Source organism: Nuphar pumila, chromosome 7 (genome assembly GCF_984573655.1).
Source record: "Nuphar pumila chromosome 7, dmNupPumi1.hap1.1, whole genome shotgun sequence".
Lineage (NCBI taxonomy): Eukaryota > Viridiplantae > Streptophyta > Magnoliopsida > Nymphaeales > Nymphaeaceae > Nuphar > Nuphar pumila.
Genome location: NC_143255.1, coordinates 112588222 through 112607819, shown reverse-complemented (window position 1 = coordinate 112607819; position 19598 = coordinate 112588222). Strand labels below are relative to the sequence as shown.

General features: G+C 38.1%; 1 protein-coding gene across 1 annotated transcript; it reads right to left on the bottom strand.

The window, feature by feature from the left end:
- Nucleotides 1–1687: 1687 nt before the first annotated feature.
- LOC149832971 (uncharacterized) lies at nt 1688–18165 on the bottom strand. Its single transcript, XM_090013347.1, has 5 exons — nt 18054–18165; nt 8329–8366; nt 4264–4345; nt 4058–4187; nt 1688–1964 (listed from the first exon to the last, which is right to left on the bottom strand). Exons 1-5 carry the CDS (start codon nt 18163–18165, stop codon nt 1865–1867), a joined length of 462 nt encoding a protein of 153 aa, XP_089869473.1. The 3' UTR covers nt 1688–1864.
- Between the last annotated feature and the right edge of the window lie 1433 nt (nt 18166–19598).

The window sequence follows — 19598 nt, the reverse complement described above, 5'->3', positions numbered from 1 at the left end:
GTATCTTTTGCGACTATACAAAAAAGGCCCCCACTTGTTGAGGGATGGTGTTACCTTGGTCCTCGCCATTCAAAAATTTCTACACTTTCTTCACAAGATCCACCCTGCTGAATTCCAAAACTACCTTTGAATCGGTATTTATCTTCTCAAAAATCACAGTCCATCGGCACCATTCATTTTCTTCTAATCCCCTGAATTCAAAAACTCCTTGCTTCAATGAATCTCAGACACCATTTATTAGAGAAGATGTTGCAGATGCTTACCTGGATCCAATCTGGACCAGGTGGGAGCCAACATGACAGTCTCCTCCATCAGACTGCAACGACTTTCTCTGAGTTATTTAATATTTTCAAAACCTTCTCCTTTTACAGAAATAATGCTTTCTTTCTGTATTTGCTGAATTGTTTTCCTTGTCTCCCCAAAAAAATTGATTATTCCTCATTTTTCATATTATCCAAATGGCAACTTGAAAAGATCTTTCCCAACTCCATCTGGGTGCTTTCCCTTTCATTTTGACTGAGAACCATGAGTAGATGTCCTCTAACCAGATTACCTGTCGGTCGCCAATGGATACCATATAGGTTGGTAGTCCATTTCCACAATCCTGTTGTTACTGGGCAACCTGACTTTCAGTGGTTGCTTCGCAGCGGCTGAGGAATCGATGGCCCAGTCTTTGCAGTCGCTCTTGCGTGAGGAGTCTGCCCTCCAATGCCCATCTAAATGTTATCGTTGCTCTGGGAAAGGCCTTTTTAATCTACATGTACCTGAATATTCTGGTTTTTTTTTCACCATGTTACCTGATCTTCTCCCATGCAGATTTCATGGAGAATTCCTCCTTAGGCATCCACTTCAGGCAGTCCCTCTTGCCAGGAGACCATTCCTGGCTGCTATTGACGATCCTTTTAATCATTTTCAGTGTTCTTCTAGATTCTCGATTGAGATATTTCCTTCTCACCAGTTGAGCCCATGGGAGTGACCTTCCAAGCTAACTTAGAGAAACTTGCCATATTCACTTCATCTTTCGAATGCCCAAGCCCTCTTCATCACGCGGTCTACAAATTTTGTCCAAACACAAGTGAGGATGTCTTTGATCCATAAATCCTTGCGAAAGAAAATTACAAATAGTTCTCTCTATTGGTGTGATTATGCTACTTTGGGATAAGGAAGGTTCCCATCCAATAAATTGGGAAGGGTTGTAGGATGGATTGAATAAGGACCACTGTAGCTGCCATGGATAGTATTTTTTGTTCCACATTTCCATTTTTAAATCGAAATTTTCTCAACAGCGGATCACACCACTTTTTTCAGTCTTCCTCTGAACATCGGGAGCCCTAAGTAGCACTACAACAAAGCAGTAGATTAGCGACGACCACATTCCGTCGCTAATCCGTCGCTAACCATGTTAGCGACGGATTAGCGACAACGCGGCGAAAGTATGCTTACGTCGCGAATATTTCGACGCTAACTGACGACGGAATAATTTCGTCGCCAAGTCCGTCGCTAATTGCGACGGAATAACAAGCGCTATATTCCGTCGCCAATCCGCCGGTACTAAACGGCGACCACGGCGTGGCGACGGATTTAATTCCGTCGCTAAGCCGTCGCTAGATTAATATGAATAGCGACGGAATCATCCGTCGCTAATCTGTCGCAAAAACGAAAAAAAAATCAAAAAAAAATTATTTAAAAATTAATTACCGAGAACTGTACAATTTATATTTCCTGTAAATAAAAAACAAACCACACAAAAAAATTCATATAACAAGTATCTATAATAATTAATCGTTCCACCTTAAAACTAAGAAGTTTAATTATTTACAATTCAACAATTATAATTAGGAAAAATAAAAAAAATAGAACTTCTTCAACACAGTCCTCTAATCATCGCCAAGATTTTGTGCGTCTTCTTGTTCATTGTCTTTATCTGTCCCTTCAGCTCCACTACCCTGATTATCGCTAGCAGCCTACACAAGAAAAGAACAGTCAGTATTGATAAACAAAATATAATGAAATAAATTACACACTATATGTGATTCTATCATGTGCTCATGTGTGATCTAAGGCAATAAAAAAACTCTATATGTGATTCTATCATGCTCATATGTGTGCTAAGGCAGTCAAAAAATTGAATATGTGATTATAGCATGTTCATATGTGTTCTAAGGCATATAAAAAAACTCTATATGTGATTCTACCATGCTCAGATGTGCTTTAAGGCAGGCAAAAAACTATATATGTGATTCGATCATGCTCGTATGTGTGCTAAGGCAGTAAAAAAATTGAATATGTGAATATAGCATGCTCATATGTGCTCTAAGGCAGGCAAAGCCAAAAATTTTATATGTGATTCTATCATAAATGATATATAACATGTTCATATGTGTTCTAAGGCAGTTAAAAAACTCTATAAGTTATTATAGCATGTTCATATGTGTGCTAAGGCAGTCAAAAAATAGAATATGTGATTATAATATGCTCATATGTGTTCTTAGGCAGTAAAAAAACTGAATATGTGATTATAGCATGCTTATGTGTTCTAATGCAATCAAAAAAACTTTATATGTGATTCTATCATGCTCATATGTGCTCTAAGACAGACAAAAAGTTAAATATATATATATATATATATATATGTGATTCTATCATGCTCATATGTGTGCTAAGGCAGTAAAAAAATTGAATATGTGATTATAGCATGTTCATATGTGTTCTAAGGCATCTAGAAAAACTCTATATGTGATTCTACCATGCTCAGATGTGCTTTAAGACAGTCAAAAAAACTATATATGTGATTATACCTGAGAGAGACCTGGAATCGAAGATCCCCTATCCTGAACAACGGCCTTGATCTCATTTCGGAGAAAGGGGGCGACGGTGTATTGGAAGTAGTTATTCAGTGATTCATTAATGATCTCGCGTACATCATCACCGGAAAGAATAGTCGGCTGCTTGGAGCTTATGTCGGCGCAAGAAGTTGGTGAGTCGTAACTAGAAGAACCAATAACTGGTGAAGTGCTCATATTACTCCCAAACCCGAACACGCGACCTTTTTTGGGTTCACCTGCTGCAGTCACCCATGCTGTAGGATCAAATGATGGATGCTGAGTAGCGTCTTCGCCATATCGCTCTACCATTTGTTGCTCATATGCCTCCTACAAAATAATGTTTAAAATATTCATTAATAATTAATGATAACATTATGATGACTTGCATATATATTGCAATGATTATTAATAGAATTAATACATACCGTTGTCGTTCTCGCCTTCTCTGATACGAAGACTCCCGTGGTCTTCCGTTTATGTGTTTCTACAAACACATCCTTATATGGTACACTGCCTCCTTTTTCTGCTTCCTGCGAAGTTAAATGACAAAAGATTTAGTACACAAATTTGCAACAATACTTATAAAATTAATATTATATATTGATGAGTTACCATTTTCTTTAGGTGGCTCCCAAATGTCTTAGATCCACCTGTGTGTAGATGGGCTTCGGGCATCTTCGATCGATTTTGTGAAGCCTTCGCAGAGCGATTTTTAAATGCATCTCCCGCCCACATATCGCACATTTCATCCCAGTAATCTCTCCTGATAGTAATAGGACCATGACCCTTCCACAGTAATGGATCATCTACTACGCCAGATGCTTTTTTTGCTACAGTCTTCATAGTGTGCAGCATGTCTGCAAATCGATTGGCAGCCACCTTCTGCCACACCTTCCTTGCATCATTTTCTTCCACCGTAGTTGCAAAGCGATTCGAAGCCTACAAATATTTTCAGAAAGTTAGTAGACATTGCTTAAATAAATTAAATATGAAACACATTAACTATGAGGAACAACTGTATACCATGAATGAGGACTACAATCTGTCTAACACCTCCTTTGGGTACTCTTTCCATTGAGCAACTGGTCCTGGTAGATGTTGAAGAAGTGAATTCCTAATCTCCCGTACTACTTCTTGTGGCTCAAACCTCGTGCTGCACATGAATTGTTACACAGTAAATATCAATATAAAATATTTAAAAGATATGCAATAATTGAAAACAAAATACTTACGGTCGATTATCGATATACACTATTCGAATGAGTCTTCTTGTGCCAGCCTGAGAAGACCCTGTTTCCTGTGTTGGCTGTTGACTTGTGCGATCAACTGGTGTAGGTGGGTCGTGTACAGGCGCAACATCATCTGTAAAAAAATACACACCAAGTTCTCAGAATGTGCATTTGAACTAATCAAGCATCTAATTAGTTATATGATATACCTATCACAGGAGCCCGTGAAGATGAAGGTTGAGCCTGGCTACTACTGGATGAGCGACCACTATAACCTCCACGAACCATATTCTAACAAATAACATATGTCATACAATACATTCAAATAATTCACATCAAGTATTACAATACATTCAAGTCATTCACATCAAGCATTGCAATGCATTCAAATAATTCAAATCATTGACATCAAGTATTGCACTAATTCAAATCATTCGTTAATTGCATAAATTATAATACATTCAGATAATTGAAATCATTCACATCAAGTATTACAATGCATTCGAATCATTCGTATCAAGTATTACAATACATTGAAATAAAATTTTTAATCATTCACACCAAGTATTGCAATACAACTCACATCAAGTATTACAATGCATTTAAATAGAGGTTTGTAGTATAAGATTTTGCTCACTAGCTTGAGAATTCTTCCTCGTCACTAGTTTGACTTTCTTCTTCTTCTTCTTCTTCTTCATTGTTTGCCCATCCACTTGGTACATCATTTGGATCACATTCCTCTATGAATGTTTCATCAGCCAATGGAGATATGACATGCATATCATGCGCAACATCGTGACCATAAGCGAAGTCACAGACATCATCTGATTGATAGTAATCACTGTCTTCAGCTAACTCATCTTCTTGTAACTGATCATACTCGGGGTATAGTTTGGATTTCACCTTGCAAACTGCCCACCATTCATTTCTATCTGACTTTTTTATACTCGGATATGAAGTATAATAAACTTGTTGAGCTTGCGAGGCTAATATGAATGGTTCATATGTTCCAAACATGGATTTATGATTCACCTCCACAATGCCTGAAGCTTTGTCGAGCCTGTTGCAGTTGGATCAAACCAATGACACTTGAATACCGTAACCCTGTTATTCATGCCTAAGTAAGTCAACTCCATTATTTCCTCTATAACACCGTAGTAATCATGTTCATTTTCACCGTAGCTGCTACCCTTGACACACACGCCACTATTTATTGTTGATTTGTTTATACCGTAGTCTTTTGTATGGAATCGATAACCATTTACGATATACCCGTTGTAGCATTGCACAACTTTGGTCGGACCATTTTCTAAATCACATATTCCTTGATCTTTAACATCACCATGGCGAACCTACGCACAGACATAAACAATTATTGTGATCACGATCAATTAAGTAACTTAGTGTTGTTTATAAGTACAAAATTTATGTTAGCTTCTTTACCAACTGTTTCAACCACTCCACAAACTTAGTTTCACGTTCTTTTTGTACTTCTGCATTAGTGAGATGTGAAACTTTGCTTTGCAACTCAAGATCAAATCGTCTGCAAACCACAAATACTTATATTACCGAGCCATGTATCCACATATAGAACATAAAAGGATTTATAATTGAGTTGCATATACATATACTTACTCGATGTATGGGTCGATCGCTGAACAATTAAAAAGAATATAGATGTGTGCTGCATCTTGCTCTCGATCTGTCAATAGCCTTGATCGGCAACTACCAAATGCATGCCCAAGTCGTTGAAATATCGACAGCTTGTCAGCTACAGTTACTTGTTCTCCATCATCGTTACGGGGCGGGCATGTGTAACGTGTTGAAATATGAGGTTCGAAGTACATAGATGAGAAATTTGAAATCTCTTCTAAAGTGTACGCCTCACAAATAGAGCCTTCTACTCTTGCTTTATTACGAACCTTTTTTTTTAGGTTGAACATGCATCTGACAAGAATATACATTTCAAATTTTAAATATCTGTCATTAAAGAGACAAATATAAAAAAACATATACCTTTCAAATGGGTACATCCATCGATATTGCACAGGGCCACCAACCCTTAGTTCATATGGCAAATATATGATCAAATGTTCCATAACATCGAAAAATGCTGGCGTAAATATCTTTTCTAACAGACAAACAGTGGTGATGACAGAGTCCTCGAGATTCTTTACATCTGATACAATGACCTCCGATGCGCACAATCTTCTGAAAAATCCGCTCAACTCAGACAATACCCCCCATATAGGTTTGTCTAACATATCATGGAATGCTAGGGGTATCAATCGTTGCATAAAGATATGACAATCATGGCTCTTCAACCCATATAACTGTCCATCGTCAATCTTCACAGCCCGAGCAATGTTAGAGACATATCCATCTGGAAATCTCACTGATTGTCCATAGAACAGCGGCCTTCATGTTGAAATTTTGTTTTTTGTGGGCATCATACGTGGTAACACCGTCATCCCACAGTACTTTTAATTCATCAATCAATGGCCTTAGATATACATCAAGATTTTGGCCAGGTGAGGTCGGACCAGGGATCAACAGAGACAAGAAAAGATTTGGACGTTTCATACACAAGCTTGGTGGAAGGTTGTATGGAGTTACAAATACTGGCCAGCATGAGTATGGAGTTGATCTACCCCCAAATGGATTAAATCCATCTGTACATAGACCGAGTCTAACATTTCGCACTTTCATTGCGAAGTTCTGATGAGTACGATCAAAGTGCTTCCAAGCTTCACCGTCAACAGGATGCATGATCTTGTTTTCATCGTGTCGAACTTTATTTGCATGCCATCTCATGTGTTTAGCTGTCTTTGAAGACATATACAATCGCTGCAATCTAGGAGTGATAGGAAAGTAGCGGAGCGACTTGTATGAAACTTCCTTTGATCTCGTGCTACCATTGCCTCTTATCTTTGGCTTGAACCGAGGATGCCCACATGACGGGCATGATATGTCGTTTTCCTGCTCCTTGAAATATAACATGCAGTGATTTGGACAAGCATCAATCTTTTTGTAACCCATACCTAGAGCGTTGACCATAACTTTCGCACGATAGAAATTTTGTGGCAATTTCTCATCTTTAGGCAACATACTCTTCACAATCATGCACAAACGGTCAAAACATGATTGACTCAAATTATACTCGGACTTCAAATTCATTAGTTGAAGAACTGCAGACAAGATAGTGTGACTCTCACAACCATTCCAAAGTGGCTCATCAGCATCTTGAAGTAAATCATAAAATCTACTAGTTGCATCGTTTGGTGATTCTTCATCTACGACAGTTCTTACATCACTAGAACTCATAGCAGAACCCAGTTCTGTTCCTGCAGCATCAAATATCAAATTCGTATATGGATTATCGTGCACCACATTCACCCGTGCATCAAAATCGTTTCTAAATTCTTCTCCATGAAACGCCCAGTTCTGATAATCACTCACAAAACCCTTCCTGTATAGGTGATGTCTAACGCCATGAGGTTCTACAAATCGATTATTCTTACAAATCTTGCAGGGACACCTAATCCGACCTGTGGGATCTACCGTACTGACACTCGCCGTTGCAAATTCAATAAAACTATCGACACCATCCATATATTCATACGATAACTCATTGTCCACTATCCTACGGTACATCCATTCACGGTTTGCAGTCATTCTGTCGTATGATGTTACGAATAGTATCCTAACGAATTAAGAAAAAAACAATCAGAATGCTACGATGAAGAAAATATCAAATTTATCATGCAATATACTATGTCAAACAATAACAAGAATTTTGATGCATGCATTGATAACTTAATATTTTCATGTGCAAACTATTAATGACATGATACAATCATTTGAAGCATGCTTTTATTATAAAATTTCACATGGAAGTCAAAATCAAATTGAAAGTAACTACATGCAAGCATGGATACAATTACATCAAACATTGCAATACATCATAATCATTCATATCAAATAAATGGCAAACATGTACCTGCAGCAAACACACTTCAATATCTCACTAACTACTACCATGCTTAGCATGGACTCCGTACTCCAAAAATAAGAACACTTCCATATTTCTACATTAAAATCATGCTCAGCATGATCTCCGAACTCCAACAAAGCAGTCCTAGATATCAACAACTAAGTGAGTGTGTGAACAATAAAGTGTTGCATTCAATAAATTAAATAACATGTGATACGTTTGCATCACTTACTCACCACGGGTATTTACCCGATTTGCATTGTTTTTGTCATTTACTTACCACAGGTGGCCGAGCACGAGTTGGTTCCGTTGAAAAATCTGCACAAAAACAAAACAAATTAAGTAACAAACTAACTAATCATGAAACAAGATGAAACACTAACTAAAAAAATTAAAACAAATTAAAACAACTCTAACTAATTGAAAGAAGAGAAAAGAAAAATAGTATATATGTTAAGCCAAATCTAACTAGAAGATGCTAATTTAACAAACCAGCTATAACATGTTGAACCAGTCGACTAACATAAAGTCATAGACAATTTCTAATCTGAACTACTTAGCAAAGGAATAGTAAATCAATCAATTAGTTTACTAGAAAAGATGTGAACTCCGTTTAACCACCACTATCATAAAGAATTCAAATAGCCCTAATCTAACTAACTGATTGTTAGAATATTAAATACCAATCTATCTAAGAAAAATATAATTATAAAAGACTAATAGATTGAAATACTCTAACTAACCAGATTTCAAGAAAACAAATTGAAGTAAAACTAACTACCAGTAGACATTAACAAACTAACAAATTGATAAAAATTTATGAACTACTCTAACTAGAACAAACTAACAAATTGATAAAAATTTATGAAATACTCTAACTAACCACAGTTGATTAAATCTCAACCTAGCCAGTTGATTTCGATTTGAATTTTTTTTTATAATTAAATTTTTTTTTGAATTTTAAATCTCAACCTAGCCAGTTAAACCACCTGCCTTTCCGGCAGGGAAGGGGGTTAAACCCCCTGCCGGAAAGGCAGTTCCGGCATGGGGGGTTGACCCCCTGCCGTGCCTTTACGGCAGAGGGGGTCGACCCCCTGCGTTTTCGGCAGGGGGGGTCGACCCCCCATGCCTTTCCGGCAGGGGGTCGAGCACCCCTGCCGGAAACGCAGGGGGTCGACCCCCCATGCCTTTCCGGCAGGGGGTCGACCCCCCCTGCCGGAAACGCAGGGGGTCGACCCCCCTGCCGGAAAGCACGGGGAGCGGCGGCTGGCGAGGTCGCCGGTGGCCGGCGCAGTCGACAACAGAGAGGGGGAGACCTGGAGCGAAGCTCGGGGGCCACTGGGTCGCCGGAACTCAGAGCGGAGGCGAAGAGGTGGCTGCAGGGAGGATCGTTGGTCGTCGGCGGCTGAGGACGCCGGTTGCGAGTCGCCGGCGAAGGGGAGACAACACCTCCCGGCAGCAGCCACAGAGGAACAGCAGGGAGGAGGAAGAGGTCGGCGGCGGGTCGCCGGTGCTCGGGGTCCCTGGCGCAGCCGCTAGCCAAGCAGGGAGGTCGGCAGCGAGGATCGTCGGCGAGGCGGCGGCGGCCGGACGGTGGCGAGAGCCGACGGGCGGCGGGAGGGAGAGGGCGGCGGGCGGGAGCAATACAGCGAAACAGGAAAAAGAGAAAGAGGGATGGGATTAGGGATTTACGCGATATTTAGCGACGGCTTAGCGACGGAAACATTCCGTCGCTAAGCCGTCGCTAAATCAAAATACAAAAACCGCGACGGAATATATACTGTCGCTACTCCATCGCTAATTAGCGACGGATTAGCGACGACAGAGTTCCCTCTCTAAATCCATCGCTAAAATGGTGTTCTTGTAATAAAAAGTAGCGACAAAAAATTTAGTTGCTAATCCGTCGCTAAGTAGCGACAGATTAGCGATAAAATTTGTTTCTTCGCTAATCCGTCGCGAATTAGCAACAGATTCTATCTCTAGCTAATCTGTCGCTAATTAGCGACGGAAAAAATCCGTCACTAATTTCCGTCGCTAATTAACAATTTTCTTGTAGTGTAGGTGAATGCATGGTTCTATGGTGTCCACCCTGCTTCTAGCCATGTTGCACGTCACGGATTTTTCTTTGCTGACCTGCAGCCCAGATGCTTCCTCAAAGGAATCCATGCTCTTCAGGAAGTTAGTAATCGATCATTTGTGATCCCTTAAGAAGAATAGATCATTGTACACGTAGAAATAATGATTCCACTGAAAGTTCCCTATTGATATTGGAATTGATAGATCACTTGGTGACCATAGGATTTAGATGTTATCATAGTCTTTCCATGATGAGTAAAAATAAATAGGGGACATAGGGTCTGCTTGTCATATTCTCCTACTTCCCCAGAATTGGTGGCTCGCCTACCCATCTATAATTACAACGTAAGAAGGGGATTGCGATGCATTTCATGATCTTGTTTATCCAGCTTCTCTCAAACTCAAAGAAGTTTAGAGTGTCCTCAAAGAAATCTCAATCCATCTTGTAATAAGCCTTGGCCAAATCCGTTTTAGAACATTGAATCTACAATTTCATGTGTCATGAAGACACTATCCTCAATGTTGTGTCCTTTCAAAAAGGCACGTTGATTAAGACTGATGATTCTGTCTAAAATCTTCCTCATTCTGTTTACCATGTTCTTGATTATGACCTTGTATATGAAATTACACAATCCAATAGGACGGAATTGTGTAAGTCTGTTATCTCCTTCAAGTTTTGGAATCAGGGCTATATTGGTGCAATTGATCCTCTTGAAGAGCTTACCGTTTTTGAAAAAAATATTCACAGCTTTGGTGACATCATTACCCACAGTGTCAAAATTGTTTATCGAAGAAACTTGAAAAGCCGTTTGGGTCTGGGGCACTATTGAAATCAAGTTCAAACACTACCCCCTTCACTTCATACTTCTTGGGCTAGAAGCTCGTTCTCTTCAGCCATCACTTTTGATTTCTTTCCCCATTGAATGAATGGGAATGGATGACTGTTTTCTTAAAGAGCTTTGTAAAGTAATCAACTGCTTCCTTCTGGAGACCCTCTGAGTCTTATACTATGGTGCCATCCTAAAGAACTAGGGGTGTAATGTAATTCCTCTTAATATACATGTTATATAAAGAATGAAAGAATGAGGTGTGACGATATCCCTCCAGCCATTTGCACCTTGATCTCTGTAGCCACATCAATTCTTCCATTTCTTGTAAAGTTTGGAGTTCTTGTAGCTGTAGCTCTTTAGTTATACTTTCCATCTCCCCTGATTCCATCTGACGGTGGCATGCCTCAAGATCTGAATGGATAGTTTTAATTCTCTCTGGGATGGCTCATATAGATGATCTCGCTCACTTGGTCAAATTTTTCTTAGTAGCTTTCAATTTTTTGGTGAGGGTAAACATGGCATACCCCGAAACTCTAGTCTCCTAGTTGCTCTTAATGATTTGTTCACATTCTTATTTTACTTTCCAACTGTTAAAAAACTTGAATGAGGGAACTGGCTTAAAATGGAGAGTTGATATGATCTGATCCCATTGTGGTCTGAGACTAATCTAGGGATTATTCTTCCTTCCGTGTTAGAAAATTGTTGCACCTAGTGGTCATTGATGAGACATCGGCCAAGCCGACCAACTCTGAGAGTGGGACCCTTTTGTTGGTTATGCCAAGCAAAAGTGCAATTTGGGATGTTGATCTCGGAGAATTTACAAGCCTCGATCATGGAGTTGAATATGACCATACTTAGATCCAACCCTCTCCATAGTGTATCTAAGTTATGTTCCAATCCTCTGAAATCAGCTACGGATAGTCTCTCAGATGTTGTATGAGGTTTTGCTAGGGTTCTTTGTTGGATTTAGAATCCATTAAAAAACTAAAAGGACCGCTAAACATGTTTGTGCTAAATCATTGAAAACAAAACATGAACCGAATCTTGATGCGGAAGCGTACCTTAATCCATTGGTATTCCGGTAGATCTTTAACATGTATGATATTTTACAACTTGTATATGTGGCCCTTTTTCTTTTTCTAAACCTTATGAGAGGGACTAATTTCTCTTGTTGTTGTAGATGGGGAGCTTGAAAAGAGGGTCACTATATAAGGTTTTGGGACCATAACCTAATTGTAACCACTTGAGAGTCTATTTTCAATTCAACTCATCATAGAATTAAAATTAACACAAAAGGGCATAAGAGGTCTCTTCACATAACAATATCACACCATATGAGATACCATATGGCTCAACCGACTTAGATCACATAAAAAGGACCTAAACCTAAGATAACCTATAACTTGCGACATATCATATGTAGGCACACACGATTTTTCCCAACAATCTCCTACTTGGGCCACATATGTAACCTTATAATCACACATTATAACCTATCAATTAATATCTCTACCAATCTGGTCTATTGATCATGTCAACATATAACCAAAGTTGTCTTCATAATAAATAACATAATTGGACCCATCAATGATCACATATATTGACATAACCAAATAACATGGATCAAGTATGGATGTGAAACATGAAAATAACATGTAATGTGATTAAACATGCCTATTTTCAATTGGTCATTCTATAAACTTTAGTGAGATCACAACATATAAGTACAAAATAAAACTGAAACTTTAACTTTATACTAAAATCGTAAAAGGAATTTTATTATATCATAGAACGTTCAAATACAAACTCTCACTAAACTTGCATAAAATAATAAAACACCCATTCGAGTAGTATGCTCATGAAAGACCTTGGGTGGCAAACCTTTAGTAAACAGATGCACAATCATGGAGTTTGTGCCAATATGTTCTATCGATATCTAACCATTCTACACTCTTTCTTTAATAACAAGAAACTTAATGTCAATATGACTTGACTTCGACGAGCTCTTATTGTTATTAGAATATAGCACTGCTGAATTATTGTTACAAAATAACTTTAGCGGTCGCTCAACATTATCCAAAATCTACAATCCTGTGACAAAATTATGTAACCATATTATATAATTGGATGCTCATAATAGGCTACAAACTTTGCTACCATAGTGAAAGAAACAATAAGTGTTTGCTTGGCACTCGGTACTCTTCTAGGAAATGGCTCATCCGACTAACAAAAAAACATAACCTGACATGGATCTGTGACTGTCTTGGCATCCAGCAAAATCAGAATCAGAATACCCAATGATTTCCAACTAATTTGATTTAATGTATGTGAGCACGTAACCTTTTGTTCTCTGTAAATATTGTATAACCCGTTTGGCTGCTTTCTAATGATCCATACCTAGGTTACTAAGATATATGCCTAACATCCCAACAATGTATGCCAAATTTAGACGTGTACACACTTGAGCATACATAACACTCCACACAACAGATGCATAGAGAATTTGTTTCATATCCTTAATTTCAGACTGGTGTTTGGGGCACTGAGCGAGACTAAACGTGTCTCCCTTAGCAACAGAAGTATCACCTGATTTGCAATCCTTTATGTCAAATCTAACAAGAATCCTTTCAATATAGTTCTTTTGTGATAATCCAAGAATATTTTGAGAACAATCTCGATATATTTGGATCTCTAATATAAAAGAAGCGTCACCAAGATCTTTCATTTCAAATTTTTTTGTCAAAAATCTCTTAGTTTTGTGAAATATGCATATATTATTGTTGGCAAGCAATATATCATCAACATATAAAACCAAAAAAATATATTTACTCCCACTGAACTTATGATATATGCATTCATCAACCATATTCATCTCAAAACCAAATGAGAAGACAACTTGATGAAATTTATGATACCACTGACGAGAAGCCTACTTGAGCCTATATATGGATTTCTTTAATTTGCAGACCATTTTCTTGACATCACTTGAGACAAAATATTTTGGTTGAACTATATATATTGTCTCATCAATATCACCATTAAGAAATGCAGTCTTTACATCCATCTGATGCAGCTCTAAATCATAATGAGTCACAAGTGCCATCATAATCATAAAAGAGTCTTTCGTAGAAACTGGAAGAAAGTCTATGTATAGTCAATGCCTTCCCTTTGAGTAAACCCTTTTGCAACAAGATGATCCTTATATCTTTTCATATTACCCTTTAAATCTCTTTTGGTTTTAAATATCTATTTACAACCAATGAGTTTCACACCTTCAAGTAATGAGACAAGATCATACATTGCATTAATCTTCTCATGCATTGCATTAATCCACTTTTGAGAGTTAGAACTTTGTGTAGCTTGATAGAAGTTGATTGGATCATCTTCTTTTAAGCTAGTATCACCCTCATATTCTTGGAGAAAGACAATGTAATCATCTGAAATTGTCCTTCTTCTCTCTCTAGTGGATTTTCTTAGTAGCACTTGTTCTTGAGGTTGTTGAGTTTGTACTCCAAGAGTAAAAGCTTGATTTTAGATAAAGAGATCTAAAGCATTGCCTTGATCTGGATTTGTGGAAATAATGTTCGAAATAGAAATCTGATCATTGTCAATCACAACTATAAGAAGAGAAAAAAAACTCTTCTTCAAAAGTAATATCTTTTTCTTTATCACTCCCCCCAAACTCAGCATCTTCAAATAAACAAGTGTTTCTCATTTCAAAAAATGACTTATTCAAAGGGTCATAAAACTTATAGCCCCTGGATCTTTCAGAATACCCAATAAAGTAGCAGCCAACCATTCTGGAATTCAGTTTCTTTTCATGTGGCCTGTAGGGCCTAGCCTTAGTTGGACATCCTCAAATATGAAAATGCTTCATACTAGACCTTTTGTCTATCCATAATTCATATACGGTCTTGGTTACTGCTTTAAATAGTATTTTGTTCAATACATAAGTTGTAGTCTTTAATGCCTCTCCCCAATGGTACTCTAGTAAGGTCGAATGAGAAATCATACTCCTTACCATATCCTTAAATATTATGTTTTGTTTTTCAGCAACACCATTCATGCTAGAAGTGCCTGACATGGTATATTGAGGGACAATCCCACATTCCTCTAGGAATTTAGCAAAGGACCCTAGACGTTACTCATCTGATCCATCATATCTACCATAGTACTCACCACCACGGTCAGATCTGACAACCTTAATTCTTTTGTCAAGTTGGTTTTTAACTTCAGACTTAAATGATTTGAATACATCTAGGGACTGAGACTGTTCATAAATTAAATATAGGTACCCATACCGAGAATAATCATCTATGAATATAATAAAATATTATTGGCCATTCCAAGAATCCATAGGGAATGAGCCACAAATATCTGTATGAATTAGTTCTAAAACGTCAGTTCTTCTTATGACACCTAATTTCTTTATGTTTGTTGGTTTTCCTTTTATACACTCAACACAAACTTGAAAGCCAGTAAAATCAAGGGAATCAAGAATTTCACTCGTCACAAGCCTTTCTATTCTTTGTTTAGAAATATGACCTAAGCGCTTGTGTTATAATAAAACAGAATTCACATTTGTTAATTTTTTATTTGTACCATGAAAACTTAAATGCAAGGTTTAATTATACGAGGTAATAATATTAAGAAAATATAGGTTATCAATCGTAAATAAAGAACTGGTCCCAATAAGATTCGAATCAAGAAATAATTAAAATTCATTATTTATAAATAAACAAGAACAACCATATTTGTCTAAAGCAGAAATAAAAACCAAATTATGCCTAAAAGATGGCACAATAAATGTTTCTTTGAAATCAAAATAATTTTTAGTATTTAAAAGTAACCTAAATTCTCTATTGTCTCAACTTGGACTGATTTATCATTGCCCATATAGATGAATCTTTCAGCATCAATTGGCGGTCGGCAATTTAGGCAACCCTGTATAGACACACTTATGTGAGTGATAGCACCAGAATTCATCTACCAAGTGTGTTCGAGTATAGAAATTAAATTAACCTCAGAACAAACCAAAGTAAGGAACGTACATTTCTTCTCACGCTAAGCATGATACTTGGTACAATCCTTCTTTATGTGACCTAAACTTTGGGACCTGATGTCTTTTATGTTTCTTTTGTGATTGAGGGTCCACTGCAGTTTCCTTAGTCATTTTTTTTCTTAAACTTATCCTTAGAGGCTACTGCCAAATGAACATTTTTTGTTTTCTCTTTCTTTATCCTATCATCTTCTTGCACACAGTGTGAAATGAGCTCATTAAGAGTCCAATTGTTCTTCTGGTAGTTATAACTGACCTTAAACTGACTGTATTGTGCATGAAAAGATATCAAAACCAAATGCACAAGTCCTCAAACAACTCTAGCTTTAGCGACTTTAGTTTCAAAGCAAGATAGAATATTTCTATAATGTAGTCACTAATGCTCCTTTTACCTTTATATCATATTGAAACAAGACTCGAAAGAAGAGTTCTTGTTTCAACTTTTCCATTTTTAGCAAAACACTTTTTTTATTTCTTCAAGGAACCTCTTGGCATTTACCTCTTCGAATATAGTGCCCTTGAAGGATTCAAGAATTACACTTTTCATGATCATGAGATTCATGCAATTGGATCGATCCCACCGCTCGTAGTTCCTTTTATCCTCAGCGAAACTCATATTTGTAAGAGCATGTAGTTGATCCTCTCGTAGTGCAAGATCCAAATCTATGCATTTGAGAACAATCATAGCGTTCTTTTTCCAGTTTTTGAAATTAGAACCACTCAAAACAGAGATGGAATAAATGTTGACAGATATCGTAGAAGCAGAAATATTAACTGAATAAAAAACAAACAAGCTCACAATTAACATGTATTTTCATATATATTAACATAAAATAATATATTTAAACTATGATGAACCCCATTACAAGATACTTAGCATAACATCAACGTTTAGTCTTTGGACAGAAATGTTAACTTATAAGTATTACTCTCAAAATAGTAATCAAACATAGACAATTAGTCATGTCAAACAACGAGCCTTTCTGTGGACCGACTCATTATTCACATGAAAACTGTATAATTATCCCATATTTATTACTGACGAATTATATATTTGAGTTTAGTCAAATAGTAATTTTCCTTTGGACCGATCACTATTTGCATGAACTACAAACATATAAATATTACAATATTCTAAATTAGTTAATCTACATAATAGATGTTACTTTGACAATATATTGATTCAATTACTTCAATTTAGAATATCAAACCCTTAATTATAAAAAGAATACCATGGTTCAAATACGTTAATACATGCATATGAACAAAAGAAAAGCACAATCATAATCCGTATAGGGCCAAAAAATAACCGAAGATGACCCTTCGAAGGGGCCTTTAATGCACACCAAATAGCCTTATCAATAAAATTCTCATAATTTTATTTTTTATTTCAGGACTTATACATGGGTCTGGCCCATCGGATTGGGTCAGACCCACCTGCAGGTCCAAATTGGTCTGACCCGGATCGGGTCAGACCTAGTAATTTGCAGCCGAGTGCAAACCTGTGCAGTGGGTCAGTCTTAATCAGACCCGACCCACACAAAACCACACCTGACTTGGTTCAACTCCTTAATCGAATAAGGCTGAACCAGGTCAGTAGGCCTCTCACCCCCTAATGCAACCTAAGTCAATTCATCCCCTTACAAGGCACTGAGATGGCTCGGGTCGCTAGCGAGACTAGAACCCAGCACACACAGGGTCGAACCGGCCCTGCACTGTATATCTGAACTGATCAATCTCTAATGATCGAATTGCCTAGAACCTAACGGCTAAATAGACCAGAGATAAACTGTCAAACAACCCCTGTCTAGGTGACCGAATCGGCCCAACAACTATCATGTACCAAATAGTCAAACTGGTCTGGGATGGACAGCCGAATCGGTCTACCCGATCGAGTCGTCGGATGTTGTGTTGAACCGGCCTGCACAGTGATACAACACTGAATCACCCGAGTCGTCGGTTCAGTTGAAGGTCAAACTAGCCCTGAGTTATATTGCATCATCTGAAGGCTGAACCAATAAACCCACTCGAACGACTCACCTGATGGCCAAGACATGATCGATGAAGGGTTGAACCAAATGCTGAAGGTCGTCGGCCCTCGAAAGACGTCGGTAATGGCTGAATCCAATCCAGGATGCTGACTAACAGACATAATCCGATGAACGACCACATCCAAAAACAATGACAACAAAGAACGGTTCATGGGGAGTTGGCAAACCGAGTGCATCTGGCGATGGCCAAAATCAGCCTCGAATGCCGGTGAACTTGTGTTTAAACAAACATGCACCCTTCTCACTGCTCGACGGTTTGAGCAGGTGATACCTCATTTAGTAGACCGGTCTGATACCCTCCCCCCCTTCCCGGTCCAGCAAACCAAGAAGGTGTAAAACACCTTTGCCGTTGGCCTAACGGTAGTCAGAACGACGACATCCTTTAGGTAAGCAAACAAAAAAGATATGGGAGAGTTGATCGGTCGCCCCGTTCGATCTCCTAATGAGGAAAGGGCCTATGAGCCCTTTTTTGTCTGGTCCTTCCCCCTTTCGACCCTTCTCGTCCTGCTCATGAAAAGGGGAAGGGCCCCATCGTCTAAAAGATTGAAAGGAAAAAACTCCCTGCTTGTCTGCAGCAATCCATCATACACAAGAGGGAGGGGTGATCGACCCTCCCGCCCATCTGCAAAAAAAAAAACAAAGGTGAGGGTCAATCGTCCCTTCTTACACCCAGGCACGTCCGAACAGTGCAAGAAGGGTCGATCGACCCTCCTTCGCCTGTGCCCTGACAACGATCAAAACATCGCAGCCATCTAAAAAAAATGTGAAATGCATATTTAGATTGAATATTTCAACGATTTAATGGGGATAAAGCACTCTGATACCAATTGTTGGATTTAGAATCTACCAAAAAATTAAAAGGACTGTCAAACATGTTCGCGCTAAATTATTGAAAGCAAAACATAAACTGAATCTTGATGCGAAAGCATACCTAAATCTATTGGTGCTCCAATAGATCTTTGACAGGTATGATCTTTTAGAACCTGTATATGTGACCATTTTCCTTTCTCTAAACCTTATGAAAGAGACTATTGTTTTTTGTTGTAGATAGACAATCTGAAGAAAAGCCACTATATAAGGTTTGAGGATCATAACCTAATTGTAACCACCTATGAATCTATTTACAATTCAGCCCATCCTAAATTTGGAAATTAACACAAAAGAGTATAAGAGGTCTCTTCACATAACATACCACACCATATGAGATACCAGATGACTCAACCAAATTAGATCACATAAAGATGGCCTAAACCTAAGACAACCTATAACGTGTGACATATCATATGTAGGCCCACATTATTTTTTTCCAACATTCATGTCTTATATCTTTTGATAGCTTCATTGTGGCCATATATGTGGATGACTATCACCATTTCATTATTATGGTCCACGAGCATGTCATCAGTTGGTCGGTAGTAAGCATGAGGTCCAGCTTCAGTGAAATTAGGTTCCAAATGCAGACTATCTTGTTGCTCTCAACTGCCTCAAAGTTTCCAATCACATTAAAACCTGAAAACATTTTCTCAAGGCTGGT